Genomic DNA, 19,475 nt, shown 5'->3' on the forward strand with positions numbered 1-19,475 from the left:
TGCAGGATGTGGATGGAGTAGATCACCGAGTGAACTGCATGAGCTCACAGCACACGATGACGTCTCAAACCACAGCGAGCTCTCTATGTAGACAGCAATGCTGGGTGTGCTCAAAACAGAACAAACTGAGCTGCCTGCACAGCTCTCTTAAAACCTAGTCATCATTTCGGTTATGTGCCTCAAAACCACGTGAGCATCTCAAAAGACACATTCTTTTCGGAGGCATGCATTTTTCAAAACTGAGTGAACCGCTTTGTTTGTTTGTCTCAAGACAGAGTGAACAAGTCGACTAAATAGACAGCAATAAGCACTTTTTTGTGCTTATGTTATAGCATCAATAAAAACACATGCTAACTATCTAGAAAAATACTTAACATATACAAATAACAGTAAAATCTAACAACATGAACATTCAAAACTCTCAGTCTGTGATGATGATATCCTGAATGCTGTCTAGATAGGGTTCACTCCGCTTTAACACACAGCCGGACTGATCGACGGAATCTCAGTCCTCCTCTTACTTACCGACACATGCCTAGTTCCATATCATTTCGCATTATTATGAGTTTAAAGAGGTTTTATCATGACGAAAAACATAGTACATATAGAAACTGAACTGTACCATCCGCACAACTTGTTACTCTAACATTATTTGAATTTAATGGGGATTTTATTCTTGTAATCGAGTCTCAATTATAGAGACAAGTTGGTGTCCATCCAATCCACTATTTCTTTCTGTGATATGAAAGGTTCCGCCTGCCGGTGTTTCCAGCGGGCGTCTGTGTGAGTCGGACCCGCTCAAGATGTCAGTGGAGCAGACGAGCGCGAGCGACACCGAGGACAAATCTCACCTGATTAAAGGTTTGATGTATTTCGATAGAATATGCGGTAGGACTTTAGGGAAGTCGTGGCCTAATGGTTAGAGAGTCGGACTCCCAATCGAAAGGTTGTGAGTTCGAGTCCCGGGCCGGCAGGAATTGTGGGTGGGGGGAGTGCATGTACAGTTCTCTCTCCACCTTCAATACCACGACTTAGGTGCCCTTGAGCAAGGCATCGAACCCCCAACTGCTCCCCGGGCGCCGCAGCATAAATGGCTGCCCACTGCTCCGGGTGTGTGCTCACAGTGTGTGTGTGTGTGTGTGTGTCCACTGCTCTGTGTGTGTGCATTTCGGATGGGTTAAATGCAGAGCACAAATTCTGAGTATGGGTCACCGTACTTGGCTGAATGTCACTTCACTTTCACTTTTTCACTAATGGCTATGAATCTGCACGACTTTTATGAATTATTCGTCGACATCACTCCTTAGGTTAACTGACCTTATTAATCGCACTTTAAATCAGAAACATGGATCTAAATGTTAAACGTCATATGGCGTATGACATTCACAATAAAGTCCACATTCGCTTCATTCTACAAAAGTGCATTATCAGCATTTATTTCATAAATAAGTTATTAAAATGGTATATTATGGCAAAGTCTAACCCATGAGTTAAATTCTAGGTAACAATGTCAGTGTTTTTTTTCTTCTCAACTGTTTAGTTAATTTGTTGATGTTATTAGTATCAAATACATTTACCACCCAATTTAACAGATGTCTTGTTTTTTCCCCATTCATTTTTCTATTGGGATAGTGATACAATGAATTACGGTATATAAATCCCAATGCTTCATGGGAAGTGCCCTTTTTTTTTAAAAAGGGGTCATATGATGCGATTTAAAATTTTCCTTTCTCTTTGGAGTGTTACAAGCTCTTGGTGCATCTGTAAAGTTGCAAAGACTAACGTCTCAAATCCAAAGATATAAGACTCTGCCACACCCCCCTAAAATGGCTCGTTCAAACACACCCCCACATCTCTACATCACTATGTGGAAATATTTGTGTAATGCTGCCCAAATGTTCACACAACCTCAGTAAGTCAGTAGTCAGCTGTGTTATCCGTCCGTGGCTTGTGTACTGAAACACATACGAGCTTCATCACTGTGTCTGTCACACCACTCTGTCCCTCTTTCGGCTTGAACTGATGGTAAAACTAAGGACATTGTTAACTGTCTCTACATTTATTTTGAAAGATGAATCTTGCGATTATGGAAAGGGGAGTTACATTTCCGACGAGTGCTTGCAGTGTTCGGCCAATCACAATGCACTGGGTCAGCTGGCCAATCAGAGCAGGCTGCACTTGTCAGAAGGAGGGAGATTTGTAGAAAAAGACACATTTGAGAGAGGCGGGGCATAGAGGACCTACAATAATGTACAGTATTTGAAAAATAATGTGTTTTTTTTTTTAACATTAAAGCATGTCAACATATTCTATTATTATTTTTAAAAAGCATCATATGACGCCTTTAAATCGAGTTTCCCCCAAAATCAGTATTGTATCTATGTTTTCTCCCTATTTTTTCCAAACCGTTACAAACGCAGTCTCCTTTTTTTTTTTTTTTTATACGCGATATATCTGCTCAACCAACCAGTAACAACCAATCACAGCGTACCATTCCCCGTATTCTAGACTGTAATGGCTGCACTTTGAATACACCCAGCATCCTAGTTTTCCTCGTCTACTTTGTACTTTATGATCAACAAATAAGAGCTGCATGATAAATCGCATGTGATTGTCATGTGCATCTCATCAGTAAAGCCAGTTCTGATTAATAGTACCAGTAAATCTACATCACCTGCTTTCATGTGGAAATGATTCAGATGCATTTAATACAGAACCGCGTACATTAGATGAATCTCATTCCATTATGAATGCGATATTGCGTAGCTTGTCGGTGTTTTTATTAATGCCATTTATGTTTTTGTTAATACAGCACATGGCACTATTCAACTAAATGAATGTAAAATGGCAGAGATTAATGCACTTTTGGAAGTTGAATGTAAGCGAAATGTCATTTTAGATTTTCTAATGTGATGTTGTTCATGTTCTTGTTCATGATTAAATTTTCTTTTATTGCTGCAATTAATTTATAGCATTAACAAGATGACCTGTTGAATTCATTTTGGGAGCGGTGACTGATGAATGTATTTTTAATCCATTACCTGGATATAAGATTAGTATTGACCAAGTTCAGAGGCCATTGTGTGTGGATGTTTATGTATTTTTGGAACAAACTCTTCAGTTGTAGTACATAATTCCTTCTGTTGTTAATCCAGTGGCTCTAAACATTTGTCAGTGATATATTAATGTCCAGACGTTCCTTTAAAATGTTCACCTCGGTGTGTTGTTTATGGTCCTTTTATTCAGGTGGTGTTTTCCTCACTTCTGTGGCCACAGCGGGTATGATCGCAGGGTTCGGTTCCACCCTTGCCATGGCTAAGAAGAAGAGTCCCGACTGGTTTAATAAGGTATCAAGATTTTCTACAGTCCAGTACTAACTCCACTCTCGAAATCAGGGGATTTCCTTTGGGTTTTCCACATAAAAAAGCAAAGAAATCATACCAGAAATAGAATTTCTGTTGTAAAATAGTTTTTTTTAATATTATTATTATTATTTTTTTGTTGTTTGTTTGTTTCAAGAATAATTTGATAGTGTTCCAAAAAAAAGTGTAAATTAAAAAATGGGTAACACTTTACAATAAGGTTCCTTTAGTTAATGTCGTTAATTTTTAACTACCATGATGAACAATGAACTACAGTTATAACAGTATTTATTAATATTTGTTAATGAAACTAGTCGCTCATGTTAATTCACAGTGCTTTAACTAATGTTATATAGCTTAACTTTTGATTTTAATAATGCATTACTAAATGTTGAAATTAACTAAGATTAATAAATGCTGTATTGTTCATGCTTAGGCCATGTTTTCTAATGTCGTAAACTAATGAACCTTATTATAAAGTGTCTTAATTAATAACAATAAAGAAAATTATGTTATCATGTTGTTATTTTTATCAACAGAAAATATTACACTTAACAGTATTCTAAAAAAAGTGACCCTGTCACAGTTAAGTGGAGTAAAAAAATCCTATTATTATTATTGTTATCAGCTAGAATGTTCAAGTCAACGGTTAAATATATCTTGACTGTGACTCGCAATTAATTAGAATAAAAATTCTTCTTATTATTAACAGTAATGGTCAACTCGACATTGTTCTTAAAGTATCAATTAAAAGTGAAACTGTCATTATTAAGTGGCATTCAATGAAACATTTTAATTATTATTATCTGCTATAAAAAGAATCTTATTTCAGAATGTGAGCAAAATATGAGCTGTTTATCTGGTCTCAGTTCATATTGCAATAGCAATATTTGTCAGAAAATATATATTGAAAATGTGGCATTGTAGTCCTCCTCTTACAGAAATAAATCTCTTTCTTGATCTTGGAAGCTGTTTTCTGTTCTGGTATTGATTTAATCAGTAGAGCATGGCTGGCTCATGTCTGCTAACTTCACAGAATTAGACACCTAAATGCTGACATCGAACTTATTTTGAACATAAACTCAGAGATGAACAGTGGCCTCTTTTGTTCTGATATTTTTAGGCCACATCAGTAAACACGCATCTTGCCAAAAATGCTTTTTAAGTGGCTAAATCCAATTTGAGGTCAGTGACGCGGCGGATCATATGTCTTGCTCAGTTCCTTTAATGACAAATCACTTGACTAGACTTGTTATGTCCTCTCAGGGCAGAATCGCTTCGGCACAGTATCAACTTGTCCCAAAGTGACTGTGAAATGCACATGTATGATACCTCAAAATGTGTGGCTTGTTGAAGATTACTTTATAGTTTTCTTTCCCTAAGTGATTAGACTTGCAGATTTTGCCAGGCAGACAGAAAGCTCCCATAAGCTTACACTGATGGAGGGACTCGAGTCATATATATCATACAAATTTAAAGGCACAGTTAACCCAAAAATGAAAATTGTCATCATTTACTCACTCATGTTGTTCCAAACCTGTATTAGTTGCTTTCTTATGTTGAACATAAAAGAAGATATGGTGGCCATTGACTTCTATAGTAAGAAAATAAATACTATGAAAGTCAATGGGAACCACCAACTGTTTGATTACCAGCAGTCTTCAGAAGATCTTCTTTTATGTTCAACATAAGAAAGCAACTAAGCAAAGGTTTGGAAGAACATGAGGTTGAGTAAATGATGATATTTTTCATTTTTGGGTGAACTATCCCTTTAAGAGTGGACAGAGTAGCATCATATTATTGGGGCGGCAGTTTTGCATAGGCAAGTAGTACTCAAAATTATTATTTTATTTTCAGAAAATGTAAAAAAAGAAAAAAGAGGCAAATTCACTATATAGGCCTCCTATATAATCTCAATACAAAATGTATAAATAATTTATTTAAATGATTATATCAGTATCTTTGGCGGTCAAGTTTTCATTATTACTGTTTCTAGAGCATGTTCCTCGATGGCTGCTACAGTGTAAGCTTTAATAACAGCAAATCTAATACGTAGAGCACTAAAAACACTAAATCAGATTAAACCAGTTAATGTCATTAGCGGTGGCTGCATCTGTTTGAGACTTGTACACAAACTACTTAGTGGCTACAGTCAACATGAAATCGAAACGGTCCCCATTTACTTTCTTATTAAACTATGTTTCTGATCTTATTTTGTGTAATTCATAAATACATTACTTTAAAAAACTTTCAGTAGTTTGATTCTCTTTAAATTAGTTTGTGTCTGGTATTTATAAGTAATAGTTTATAATGTTTTTTTTGTTCTGTTCTGAATAGTTGCATTTAAATGATTTGTTGTAGAGCTTAAATTTTGTATTTGTAAAAACCTGTATTTTACATCATTTCTGAAGAATTAAATGCATACCTGTATATGATACTTGTACACCAACGCAACTGTATTTTTTCCTCTATGAGCAATGATTGAATGAATATTTTGGAGGAAGAATATTATGATTTTAATTGCGTTTGAGGCTTTTTACTCTTGAAATCTGTGAAAAAATGGGGTTCAATGAGGCTCAGTCCTTTAATTCAAGACTAAATCAAAATGGACCCCATTTACTTTTTAACACTTTTGAATGCTGCTTTGGTTTTGTGAAAATGTAATCGGTGTGTTACTGCAAAGAAAGAAAAACGAAATGTTTGCGGAATCTTTTTCCAAAACAAAGCCGTGTTCTTCCTTTATAATGACTTCCTGTTCGGATGTTGTTATGAATCAATTAATTCTCAATTTCCTTGATCTAATTAAAGCCTGATAGATCAAATCAAGGTCCTTCCTCATGTTCCTCACTCGACCCAAAGTAGTATTTAGTATTATACATTTGTAGCTTATATAAGTCTAAGCATACTGAACCAAATTTTTTAGCACAATATTTGCAGTAAATGACCGTTTCTTTCTCTTGATGTGCTCAGGGTGTGATAGGAACTGCTGCGGTGCCAGAAAGCGGTGCGTCATTAGCGTTGCGAGCGTTGGGATGGGGTTCCCTGTACGCCTGGTGTGGAGTTGGTCTCCTGAGCTTCACCATTTGGAAGGCTCTAGGCGTCCACAGCGTGCGTACCTGCTTAAAGTGATGCTTTTAGATGCCATGTGCCCACTTTCACCTACTTCTACAATTCTTTGATATAAATCATTTCTCTATTGCAGCTGAAGGAATTTCGTCAGAAAATGCAGTCCATTTTCCCCTCCGTGCCCAAAAATGAAGAGGATTCCGCTCCATTTGATTGGAATTCCATCTTTAAGTCAAAATGAGAAACTATTATCAAGAATGCACAGCCTAAACTGACTGCTTGGAAGTATTATTAATCGGATGGTCAGCCTGGTCAGGTGTGAGGCAACCAGTCGGTTCAATCAGCCAATTTTAGATCCAGTATCAAGTTTGAGTTCACAGCACTGGAAAATGCCTCGATGAAGGCCTGGACAATTCAATGTGGTTCTTTGTCTCAATTTCTTGTGCCACACTGGATTTTTCACAGCCCGAGCCACAAGACTTGGACTCTTGAACTTGCAGTCACAAGTGTGGAAGTTTTATGTTTGTATGTACTGTACTATTTTCGCATTTTTGTGGGGGCCTAGCAAATAATATAACTGCCCTTTGGCTGGTGGTGTTTATACATTAAATATCAAACTAAAGCAGCCACTGTGTCACAAAAGTAGCATCATGTGATGACAAGGTCTAATAAAAGCATCTTGTAATGCTCTGCGCAAGTTGTTTTTAAGCCGTCTCTGAAAAGCAGTTAAAAAAAAAGATAAGCTACAGAACGACACTCAGAGTGAGTGTGACAGGACAAAACATACCCATCAACTTTAACTGCCAGGGAACTCAGTTTTTTGCTTTTTAAATATTACAGTATTGAGGATATACATGGTTAGGTTTTTTTTCTGGGCACTTTGACGTGAAAAAATTAACAACACTGAAAAACAACGTTCACAGTGCTCAACCAAATTTCATGTACATTTACTTTTAACATGTGGAACATGTATAAAGACTTTATACTGAATAAACAATGGTCATCAAATCATATAGAGCAAAAAGAGCTTACATAAAGAGTACATATTTTGTCATTTTGGGGTAACTTTCACATTGAATTACATTTATTCCATCAGACGTCTTTCAGTTAGCCTGTAATTTCCAAAATCTAAGGCCATTAGAGGGAGCCACTGCTATCTCTGTCACACATATAGGAAGGTCTTTGGGGGGCATTCACACAGGACAAATTATTGCACTAAAAACAGCTGGACGCAACGGAAAAGGTGCATTTATGCGTTCCCGTTTACAGTTGCTAATATACATGCTCGATCCACTGAAGATGCTTTTTTAGCACCCAAATTCATCTGAATGGTCCATTGTTGTAAAACCGACAATTTTTCTGCTGTGCAGCATTTCAAAATATGCATTTCAACTTCAATGGCGTCTTGAAAGACACCAAGAACAAGCAAGGTGCATCACAAACCACCAAAGATGTCTGTTGGGCATGTGCACATATGACCAACAGTTAAATAAAAATAGAAAAGATCAAATGCAAGAACCCGTCCTGTGTGAACAGCCCATTACATGTTTCAAGACTCTCCTCACCTGAAAACAATGACTTTATAATAATTTGCAAAATGTCAATAGCATGTAGCATAAACTACTCACTTTGTATAATACCACATCTCTTGGAGGGGGGGGGGGGGGGGGGAGTGAAAAGGGGCCCATTTAATGTACAGTTCCTATATACAAATCGACCCATGGATATAGAATAGAGAAGAGGGGTAACCGAAGCACTTTTGAGTTCGCCGTCAGAGAGAGGGACCCTCTGTGGCTGCACTAATATGGAAGCAAGTCAGTTTAGAACCAACACTCGCTTGACCCTCAGATACTGGTGTGGTGAAACAGTGCAATACTGGTGGTCAGATCAGAACATTGCCTGTGGTCATTCACATTTCATCATCTCCCCTCTGAGCAAGCTAAATCTATTGCACAATGCTTTTTTTCAGAGCTGTATACATGTAAAATCTTTTTTTTCCTTTTTTTTTTGGTTTTTGTTCTTTTATCGCAACACATTGCAAGAGAAATTCTATCTACAACATGTCTCACAATTTAAATAAATCTGCATTCCCCGAATAAACAGAGTCCCACAGGAAAACAAATGCATCAAAACAATTAAGAACATTCTGAGAGCAAAATACTCTAAAAACTAACGGTATCAGATGCCAACTTTGGTTAAAACAAATGAAAGAAAATACACATGAAACAAGACGAAACAAATAAAAAAAAAAGAATAGAAAACAAAAACAAAGACCAAGTATTAAATATCTGTATTAAAATCATTTAAAAATCCAAAATGAAAACTGGGAAATGGGACAGAGGATCTATATATATTCTCTATATATTCATTTGTATGTAAAAACGATTTTTGTTTGTGTTCTGTTCCTTAAATAAAAATATAACACCGACAGTTCTGTGTGATCTCTGTGGCTCAGCTCAGCCGTACTGTATGTTCCCATGATAGCACTCTAGGCTCCCGCTCTTTTGTTGCTGTCACGAGCGGCCGAGCTTAAACAGTACCTCACAAAGGACGGCCGCCACACCAGAGTTCAGCACGGAGGACAGCGAGATATCAAGAAGCCTGCTCTCATAGAGCACAAACTCAGGCCTGTTCTCCTCCACTTGGGCCATGGCCAGCAGGGCTTTGGCGGCCCGGCACATCATGTTGATGCTAGGCGGCTCAGGATGGGTGGAGTGTCCCATGTGCAAGAGACTATGAGGGCTCTGCTGATACTGTGCCATGGCAACACTGTCCTCTAGGAAATTTATCAAGGCTCCCACACTGCCCTTCTGCAGGGCAATGGCTCGGGCAGCTGTTGGATCACCCTGTGCAAGATTGGAGAGAACGGCTACGGCCATCTCGCGGCACACCTGACTCTTTCGTTCACCAACATGCCTCACTAATGTGGAAAAGAGGAAATCCTGTCTGCTAAAAGGAGGCGTGGCCAGCAGAAGGTCAACATTAGAGTCTTGGATACTCAGTTTACACAGACACTCCAGCACCAGCCTCTGTGGTGTGAGCGAGGAGAAGCCATTTGCCGTGCAAAAGGGGTCCTGGGCCTCAGCCGAAGGGCACACCATCCAGTGGAGAAGCCCATCCAGAATTGGAAGGCAGATACTTTCCGGATAGATAGACAGGTCTAGCTGTCCTGAAATGTTGGCAAGTGTGACCAAGGTGTTCTCACGCAAGGCACCAAGGCAGTCCCACCACCATTCGTCCTTGCTGCAAGCCAGTCCTCGCTCTTCCTCTCGCTGGTAGGTAGGTGGCATCCTTTTTCTTTTAGGATGCTCATGGTGCAGAAGCACAAGTTTCCCAAGAATGAGCACCAAGCCTGGGTGCCGAGCCAATTCGCTGTCATTGCCCGGGACAAAAGAGAGTCCACGAATGATATTGGACACACAGATGCAGCGCTTGGCCAACTCATCCTGCCAGCCCTCGGCAATCGAAAGGGGTGCTTCATCCCGGCATCGGGGCTCATCTTCCAGCAAAGTAATGCTGCTCTGTTTCTCTCTGTTGCGGAAGGAGAATGTCTGAGTTTCACCCTCTGATAGGGACCCTTGACGAGAACTTAGCATGTCATCCAAAGTTGCTGGCAAGTTTACCTCTGAGGGCCCTGGAATTTCTCTTTTCAGTTCCTCTTCCCTCCCATTCTCCTCTTCAACTGCTTCTTTTCCAGGAGCCTGTACACCTTCCTGATTCTCTGAAGGCTTCTGTTCTTCTTCCCTATGTCTCTCGAAATGGGTCTGGATGTGGATAGTAGAGTCCCCTCCGCCTGCTTTCCAATGCAGAAGCCCGCTGGTGAACTCCCCCGCCAGGCCTAGCAGTTCTGATCGATCCTCCACACAATCAGCCACAGCCTCTCTCTCCTCAACTTTCACTGGGAGTCTGTCATACTTACTGGCTTGCTTGGGTCTAGGCTCCACTGGAGTACATGGTTCTTTACCAGTGTTTTTTTCGTCTGCCTTACCTTCTGCAGAGTCTTCCATTTTCTCCATATTAAGTACCGCTTGTAAGCTGCTGGGCTGAGGTTTCTCAGGCTCCACATCTAATCTCTCCACCTGTTCTGTATTGGATTGGCTTTTTAGGTCTTGATTGCAAGGTTTCTCTTTTTCTGTGGGTTCCGAACATGGACCAAGAAGAGTTTTCTGACCCTCTGTTCCGACTTCATATTCCTCAAGGATCCCGAAGATCTCTATTAAGCACCTTCTGAAATATTCAACAATGAGCTCCAAGAAACCGGGCATCTAGACAAGGAAAAGACACAAAACCCAATACATTCATTATCAAAGTATATACACCAATCATTTCTCAGAAACTGCTATAAAAATACGACCACAAAATTTCAAAAGCACGTAAGACATTTGCAATCATTTCCTGCCCTCTGAACCCAAGCTTTACAACCCATTTGTGCCTGGTACACACTTACCTGAGATAGGCCAAAGGAAGACACTGTGTTGTCATCATATAGCAAGATGTTTATTGTGTCTAGCGCCCATGTGCTCTCAGCAAGCAAACCAGACTTCAGGGACATCATTACACGCCAAGCCTCTGGTGTGCCTTAAGATTCAAGAGCACGGTTAAAACCTTGTCATAACCATATCATTTAGAAGTTGTTTATCACTGGAAGAGAGCTTCTTACCGATTTCTTTGGATGTTAACCTTCGGCGGGGTTTAAGCTGAGGCTGTGTTCCCTCCACGGAGTCTAATGGGTAAGTGACCTCCCGATGGATTGCTGGGAAGCCTTGCCCAGGAAGACCACCACTTTGAGAGCTTGGGCCACCTGGCTTTTGCATCTGCTTCATAGAGGCCATCATATGAGCCTTATTGGGTGACATAGCACCACCCACAGACCGAGGGAACGGTGCAGGGCTTGGGACTCGAGAGATATGGTTTGGCATGGCTGGAGGAGATTGATAGGAAGAAGGTGGTTGCCGGCTTGCCATGGGGGGCATGGAGCTGGAGGACGAAGAGTGTGGTGGGGGGTAGGGGGATTGACGCTGACCAGGCCACTGACTGTCCTGACTGGCCCTGACTTCTGGATCATCTCCACGGCTCATGGAGGGGTAGGGGGGCCCATGGCCCTGCCGGCCGGGATAATGGTAACTCATGTCATGTCTGGTGTGCCACATGTTCCCCTGAGGCCCACTGCTGGAGTTGGAGGTTGGGGGTGGTCTACCACTCATCATGCTGTGCTGAGGAGGTCCCTGCCCAACTGGCTGCATGCGATCACGTCCATATGGATAGGAGAAGGGGCTTTGCATGGGCCTACGCTCTGGGTAACCATATTGGCTATACATGTCAGGCTGCTGGCCACCGTACTGCATACCATAGGCTTCACTCTCATGGCGCTTAGCAGGAGGGCCGTACATCCCTTCCCCAGGCCGCTTATAACCCTGCAAAAGTAAATAACGTTAAAATAGTGCAGTAATCACAAATATTTACCAAAATGAAATGGTGGAATGTCATCGCAAACACAAAGAGAGATGAAATTTGATCACATTTGATGTCTGACCTGCTGTTGGGCATACATCCCATGTGCACCATATGGCATACTGTGAGGGTACTGCTGCCCATAGCCGTCATGTCCATGTCTACAGCAAAACAGAAAATATTATACTATAGCTCTACACACTAAATACATTCTCATAGTCAACAGCAGTCATATCTTACCTCTGATGAGAGGCGTATCTACTGCCTGAGAACATGCTGGGATCACTGTTGGAAAGCACCATGTTGTTCTGATTTCCAGGGGGGCCAATTCCCCCCTCTGGACCCATGACATGCTCTTGCCTGTGAAAATATACATAAAATAATGGTTGACATGCTGATTTTCATTTCTGCACTGCTTTTATCCAGTGAATAAACTGACTTTAAGATATTCTGGCTTACCTCCTCTCAAAACCAGGGTTGTAGGAGTACTGGGGTCGTGGGCCCATACCCATGCCTGAGGGCGGTCCACGTGGATACATCTCCTGAATGCCGCTGCTTGGCATCTGCCCTGGCATAAAGGGCTCAGAGCAACCTGAAAACAAATTAACACTTTAAACTGCAAGAAAAATTAAAAAATTGTGAAAACCATGAAAAAGTATTCACAACCCACAACATATTTGCAGTGTCAGAATATTCTTTGAAGATGACATTAAAATGTAGGTCATAACTTTTATCCACTGGGTATTTTTTAGATTGTGAAAAGAGGTTCAAAATGGACCCTTTATCCCAGTTTGTAAAAAATGGTAAAAGAAAAAGGACTGAAATGAATCATAATTAATTATCATAACATGTATTAGTATTTTTAAGATTAAAAAGTAAACTAGGCCATTATTTCATGCTGGTTTTAACCTGCAAAACAGTAGATGGCAGCAGTGTCCAATAAAATAATGAAATACATCTCTTAAAAAAGGAAGACACATGGAGGCAGCAGTGAGCAGACAGATGAAATGTGAAACCAGCCCCATAAGCGGTAATTGTAATAGCAACACACCTTTCCTAGCAGCTCCATAGGGATCCTTACTGGTGTCAAACTGCATTCTAGTGCTGGCATCTCCACTGCCTCCTGCATGCATGGGGCCTCGCTTTTGAAAGGCTGGGTCACTGCTTTCAGAGAACGGATCTTGAACACTAACACCACTGTTTCTAAAGACATGGTATAAAACAAGGACAACGAATCAATACATAGACACACATACATGAATAATAGACATTCAAATATAATGCACCAATTTAGCTCACCTGCCAGTTGGCTGAGGGGTCACTTGTCCGTGGGGTGTGGTAGCTGGTGTTGGCGGCTTTAGGTCTCCTGGCATCTCTGTCATAGTGCTGCTGCCTGTAGATTGAGGAGTCTGCGGCCCTTGAAGAGAGCCTGAGTTTGCTGTTGGACAGAGCAGAAACAAAGTACATTATATGAAGGAATTATTACATGCATAAAAATGCGAGTGAAAAAAGAAAAAAAAATAGCATTTCGATGCTTTCTTAAATTTGCAATGCAATAAATTCATATAATTTCTTTTTTCATTTAATTTATTGAATAATGAAATTGAAATATTTCTTAACTGCTTAGCAATTCCTGAATCAAAACTGATTCCTGTCACAAGTGAAACAATGAACTGCATATTGCCACAATTGAAATAATATTAAAGCCTCATTAAAACATATAAAACGGCTTGTGTAATATTTTAAAATACCCCCTTTTTTAAAAAAGAAATAATATTCTGATTCCACTTAAATGGTATTTTATAAATCTACGAGCAGATGACAATGTCCTAATCACTTCTTCCAAGCTCAAGGGAAAGAAACCAAAATCATACAATCCCCAGATTGCATTTCCATAATCCAATAACTAGTTATTAATTTCCATAGAAATGCAATGGCATAAAAGGACACCATCCTAATAACGTCTGAAATTTCTACGGCTCAGTTGATGCAGAGTAATAAAACCAATTTGCATTTTCCTCCGCAGCTCAGAGCAGTAAAAGGTACTTCAAAAGATTTCAGCGTGGAGAACAAAAAGAATCGGGGCAGAATTAAAAAACGAGGGAATGAAAGAGTGTCTGCTTTACATGGCCTTGATCTGCTTCCAGCCACACAATTGTCTTTCAGCACTGAAAGTAAACAAGACGCGGTGCTGTGCTGTAACACATACAGTCTGTGTGACCGCCAATGACCTTACGCATATTCTGAGAGTCGGAGAGGGCGGTAGAGAGAGAGGGAGAGAAGGGGGGGGGGGGAGTGCTGGCTCACTGGTCTGCATTGAGCGAGGGGTCAGGCTGAGGTCACGTTTGTTTTTATCCCACACTTCTCCCCCATTAATCTTCTCGGAGGGAATTCCTCCCCTGCTGTTTGACAGCTCTCTCTCCCTTTTCCTGTGACATCATCAGTCATTACCCTTAGGAAGAGGGGGGACGGGAATCCTTAAGCCAGCAACTTGACAGCTCTCTTTCTCACCCCTTCCCCCGTCCGTCTCGGCTTGACTCAATCACCCGTCAGATATTTATAGCTCAGAATTCATTCTAAGGCAGGCCAGAGCCACATGCGAGTGATGCGATTAAATAAAAGAATTGCATGAAAATGTTATACTCCAGAACATCACTATTACATTTCATAGAAATTTTGCCCAGGCAGATTTTGCCACCTTGCTGCTGTGTGGTTGCTGTGGTGTTTGTTTGATTATAATAAGCTTGCATGCCATAGTGATGTTCATTAATATATTTTTGGTGCTCTGTGTTTATTTTATTAAACTTTGCCAGATATATAGAAAGATTTTTATTAAAGCAATTAACCAACTAAAACTGTGCTTTTAAGGGGCTTTTAGCTCTGCTCCGTGTCCTGTCTAAAAACACCAATTAGCTACTTTAAAATCACTGTAAACCATGAATCCTTGGGCTTTATTAGCCCATGAAGCCTAGTTAACAGTGATTTAATGGATATACTCCTCCTTTTCGAAGTCTAAAGGCCTGTTCACACCAAGAACGAAAAACTATAAAGATAACTATGTTAGCGTCCACCACCAGCGTATCGTCATACTACATACAACATGCACGCTCGTCTGCCGCTTGAAATTCTCGAGCTCGTAAAGTGATTCCAACAATAATTTATCTGTGCCTTTGTCGTTACAGATGTGCTGTGGACTCTTTTTTCTTTAATATTGAGAACGATTTTTAGAACTATATCTTTGTTGTTCTCTTTATTGTTAGCATCCTTGGTGTGAACAGGCCTTAACAGTTATTTATTTTCGCTCCATAGCAATACTGTAAAGTTGTTCACCAGGTGAAGGTGGCTGGATCTTGGCCTGCTGCGGCTGCTTCTTGCTCTCTGCCACAGTGAACACATCAGGTGGGGGCTCCTCTCCGCGCTCCACCTTGCACTCATAGGCGAACAGGTATTGGATGTACTGCTTCTTGAGGGAACTGGCAGAGCTGCTGGATGTCCCCACATTCAGGTGGGTGGACAGCTCTCTCCATTTCTTGTTCTTATTTACCTGTTCGAGGAGAGATTTTCAATCAAAACCATTCAAGATGCAATCAACTCATAAGCAGTTCCGCCATCTAACCCTGTGATTCATGTGCCACCAGCAGTTTGACATAACTAGGCGCTATTTGCATCTTAAAATAAATTCACCCATAATTGTTTTTTGCTTAAACATAGCTCTTTCCTATGTAAATGAGGCTCATTATAGAATGCGCAGGATTCACAAACATCATCAATGTTAGCCAGACATAATAAGCATTGCGCTATTACCGCCCACACAATGCTGGTGGTAAACGAAAGGGTGCTAAAACAATGCAGAGAGCACGTGCAAAAAAAACGAAACAAAACCCCATCAGCAGGTGCAATGCATTCTCGGTGAATCCCCCCGCTCTGGTTCTTTGATGTCTGTGATTGATGGTTGAGGCAGATATGAGGACGGATATGAGAGGTTTCGCCGTTCTTTAACATGCATTTCAAAGCTCTGCTCCTTCAAAACCCCAGCACGATCCCATAGCAGTACTCTCACAGAACCCAAAAGAGCCTTTCCGGACTTCACCCACCATAGCCAAGCCTCCGATTTCTCGAACACAGAGGTAGAGGCGGCACAGATCCAGCGGCTTCTTGCCCACTGAAGGCAGGTTTAGGACAGGCGTGCCCCTCTCCTCCATGAAGGCGATGTAGCGATCCACCCATGCCCTCCTCTCCGGCTCACAGCCCAAGTCATACAGCCGTGTGATCTTCTCGTTTGTCATGTTCCCCGAGCTGTGTTTCTAGAGCGGATGAGTACAGAAGAGAGTAAAAAGCTTTTATCTTTTAAATAAAAAAATACTAGCTGCACTGTACTTGAAATTCTTACGATGAGCAGTTTTAAAATAGCTTCCCTGACACTGGATATTGCTGAAAAGAAACTGGGGACAGGAGAACAAATCTTCTGGTGGCCACTTGAGAGTCACAGTGAGAAAGTCTCATTACATCCTATCTGAGGTCTAAACAGCTCACACCATCAAACAGGAGACTTAAATAACCACAGAAGAAGAAATAAAGAGAAGATGGCAAAGGTGCGAGAGGCACTTACAGGGCTGCTGGGGTTCTTTGGCCAGGCGGGGCTGCTAATGCTATCGCTGTCGTCCCCCTGATAAGAGGACAGACTAGCTGGGCTGGGGGACAGAGGGGACGGGGTGGGAGGCTGGGACACACACTGAGAGCCGTAGTTGTCCTGTGATGGAGAAAACATAGGGAAACCCACATACACCTTTAATGGAGGGACAGATTTCAGATCACTTTTACTCCTTGTCCACCGAAATGATGAGCCAGAGAGTTTTCCCAGACCAGAAACTTTTTCATACACACACAATAAATTCAGAAGAAATAGGAAAAATATGAAGCTTGCTGGACAGGACGTAAAGATCAATGTTTGAAGGCACTTCTGTTTGTTCTGATGTTTTCTACATGCTTTATTACAAATCTGCTCTGCTCCAGAATGATGCCATGAGGTAAAAAAAAAAGTATAGAGATTATTGTGAACCAGGATGAGAACAGAGGGAATTCTTTAAGAATTATTTAAGGTGACAGAACTACTTCCCTCTAATCAGTAAGGGGACAAAACAAAACATCACGATGAATTACAGATGAAATAAAAAACCCTAAAAAAATGACATCCAGAAGCGAGAATGGATAGATGAGTTCAGAGAGAACGCTCTGCTGGTGCGCCATATTTCAACCAATCAAATGAAAGCTGAACTTAATGACACAATGAAGTTCTGATGAAAGTAAGGGCAATGGCTTGGAAAGAACGAGTTATACAGAAGAAAATTGTGAAATAAGGTCTTCCAGAGCTTACAAGAGTTCTCACTGGGACACATGAGAGAATTATATTCCTCTGTTTACTGAATAACACATTGAAATGGAACACTATTCGAGTACTTTCAGCACTCAATTTGGGGAGTATAAATAACAAAATGAGCAAACAGAAGAACTACAAGCAGTAGGGTGTAAATCTTTCCTCTCACAACAATTTGATTAAGATTCTTCACAAAATGATCATGAAATCTGAAATTGGGTCACAATCTGATTCTATGTCAATTTAGAAAAAAAAAGTCAATGGTTTTCATTTTCTGCTAGTTCTCCATCAAACATGTATGTGCTTGCAAATTGGAGATCTAAGTTTGGTGGATTTTTGGTAATCTGCATTATTATAGTTATTAGAGTATAACCAGACTACATTTACATTTAATCACACCACTCCTTGTTAGGGCACAATGTCCGACCAAAATAGATATTTTTTCACCTTTAATGAGTTGTTGTTATTAACTTATAAAGTGTGATTCAACTTTATAAGTAATTGATAAAACAAAGGTCAGTGGTAACATGTAGTCTGCAACAGAGAAGGTTTAGGAGAGTTCTCTGTTAGCATCTTCTGAACATGTTCAGTGAGTCAAAGGGAGAAGGCTCTGTTCATACCTTTGGTTTAGGAGGCTCTGTGGTGGGTGTGCTGCCCTCCTCCTTGTGCTCAGCTCTCAGTTTGGGATCGGTGGGCATCATGCTGTCGCCTGAGCCTGTCATGGGCCCTACAGGAGATTCAGACACTGAGACTGCATCTATTCTGTAACAGCACGTCTTAACTTGGTGCAATGCTAATTCCCAGCTTCAAATAATGTCTAAAAATAAAGTATTTTGTGAAACAGAATTACTGATGTACACTACAGCTCAACTTTTAGAGTATGTTTTTTTTTTAAAGAAATTAATACTTAGCAAGTTACTCAGCATGAATGCATAAAACTGACAAAAAGTGTCAAAGACATTTATAATGCTTTATCATATTTATATTTCAAAGAAACGTTGTTCTTTTACATTTTTCTAACCACCAAAGAATCCTGAAAAAAAATATGTTTTTTGACAGCCAATGCCGATATCTTGGAAAGCAGGGAGGCCGATAGCTGATATGATTTTTTTTATTATTATTATTATTATTAATATTTAAGAAATTTGAAATCATTTGAAAATGGACTAAAAAATAAATGTATAAAATAAACATACTTTAGATGACGGTTTTTTCACAAATAAATAAATATTTAATAAAAATATAATAAAAAGGAAGTAAACACTAGTCAACAGCTGGATTCGACTACGTTTGCAAGGTTTGTGAAATTAAATGTCTATTAGTCATTCAAAGATTTGTTTAAATTATATAAATGTGTATTTGCTTAATGCTGACGGCAAATGAGAAAGTATTATAATGTTTGCCTTTCTATTACTAATAGGCCTAATATAAAAGCAATCGTTATAATACTTTCTGTATACATTCATTCCTTTGTTTAACCGTTCTATCTGATTATTAGACATATTTCCATCCGTATTAGAAAGAACTGTTAACGACGAACAAGAGAGAGTGTTTGAGCATTGTGTGCGCTCAAGCGTTGCTGCTTTTAGTGCCGTCAAAATAAAAGTCCCGCCTCGAACACATCAGCTAAGCAGAAAAACATATCGGCCAATGCCGATATTTAAAAAAAAATGCAGAATGTCGGCCTTGGCGATATATATCGGTCGACCCCTAAAATATATTAAAATAGTTATTTGAAATTGTGATAATTTTTGACAATATCAATGTTCTTACTATATTTTTAATCAAATAAATGTCTTATGCTTAGTGAGAATCAAGAAACAAGAACATCAAAAAATTCTTACTGACACCAATCTATTGAGCTGTAAAATGATTACACATCTTCAAATTCTTCATTCATGAATGAATTCATGAATATGCTAAACACACACCTGTGTGCATTGTGTTGTAGGACGGTCCTTGAGGGGTCATTCTGGCTGCACTGTTGCTCGGTGGAGAGTTGAAGGGGCCTCCAGGACCCATCCCGAGCATGTGGGACCCACCCTGATACCCGCCTGGCCTATGGACAACAGTACACAAACATCAGGACACAAACAAAGCTGAAGAGGCTGCTTAATATGTGAAGAGTACATTGGTAAGTTGTTAGTACACTTATTCTCTTCTTTATTTTCTTCCAGCTGGCAAGCAACAAATATGCAAGGATAGCAGATAGGGGTTAAGAC

At 40.1% G+C, this 19,475-nt stretch overlaps 2 protein-coding genes across 5 annotated transcripts in view; one reads left to right on the forward strand and one right to left on the reverse strand.

Annotated features, from left to right (window-relative positions):
• The first annotated feature begins 716 nt into the window (after positions 1-716).
• tmem242 (transmembrane protein 242) lies at positions 717-6,872 on the forward strand. Its single transcript, XM_059499097.1, has 4 exons — positions 717-861; positions 3,247-3,347; positions 6,333-6,470; positions 6,565-6,872. The coding sequence occupies exons 1-4, from the start codon at positions 804-806 to the stop codon at positions 6,667-6,669; spliced, it is 402 nt and encodes a 133-aa protein (XP_059355080.1). The 5' UTR covers positions 717-803; the 3' UTR covers positions 6,670-6,872.
• A 482-nt stretch (positions 6,873-7,354) lies between these two features.
• Positions 7,355-19,475, reverse strand: part of LOC132092735 (AT-rich interactive domain-containing protein 1B-like) — a 76,006-nt gene continuing 63,885 nt past the window's right edge. For all 4 annotated transcript variants that reach the window (XM_059499099.1, XM_059499098.1, XM_059499101.1 and 1 more), the window contains 13 exons: positions 19,185-19,312; positions 17,874-17,980; positions 16,489-16,629; positions 15,974-16,183; positions 15,210-15,423; positions 13,179-13,317; positions 12,931-13,082; positions 12,339-12,471; positions 12,120-12,239; positions 11,962-12,040; positions 11,089-11,842; positions 10,876-11,006; positions 7,355-10,693 (listed from right to left, as the gene is read on the reverse strand). In XM_059499099.1, the coding sequence (XP_059355082.1) occupies positions 8,942-10,693; positions 10,876-11,006; positions 11,089-11,842; positions 11,962-12,040; positions 12,120-12,239; positions 12,339-12,471; positions 12,931-13,082; positions 13,179-13,317; positions 15,210-15,423; positions 15,974-16,183; positions 16,489-16,629; positions 17,874-17,980; positions 19,185-19,312 (4,060 nt within the window). In that variant the 3' untranslated portion in view covers positions 7,355-8,941. The remainder of the gene's footprint in view (positions 10,694-10,875; positions 11,007-11,088; positions 11,843-11,961; positions 12,041-12,119; positions 12,240-12,338; positions 12,472-12,930; positions 13,083-13,178; positions 13,318-15,209; positions 15,424-15,973; positions 16,184-16,488; positions 16,630-17,873; positions 17,981-19,184; positions 19,313-19,475) is intronic.

Source organism: Carassius carassius, chromosome 18, assembly GCF_963082965.1.
Source record: "Carassius carassius chromosome 18, fCarCar2.1, whole genome shotgun sequence".
Taxonomy (NCBI): domain Eukaryota; kingdom Metazoa; phylum Chordata; class Actinopteri; order Cypriniformes; family Cyprinidae; genus Carassius; species Carassius carassius.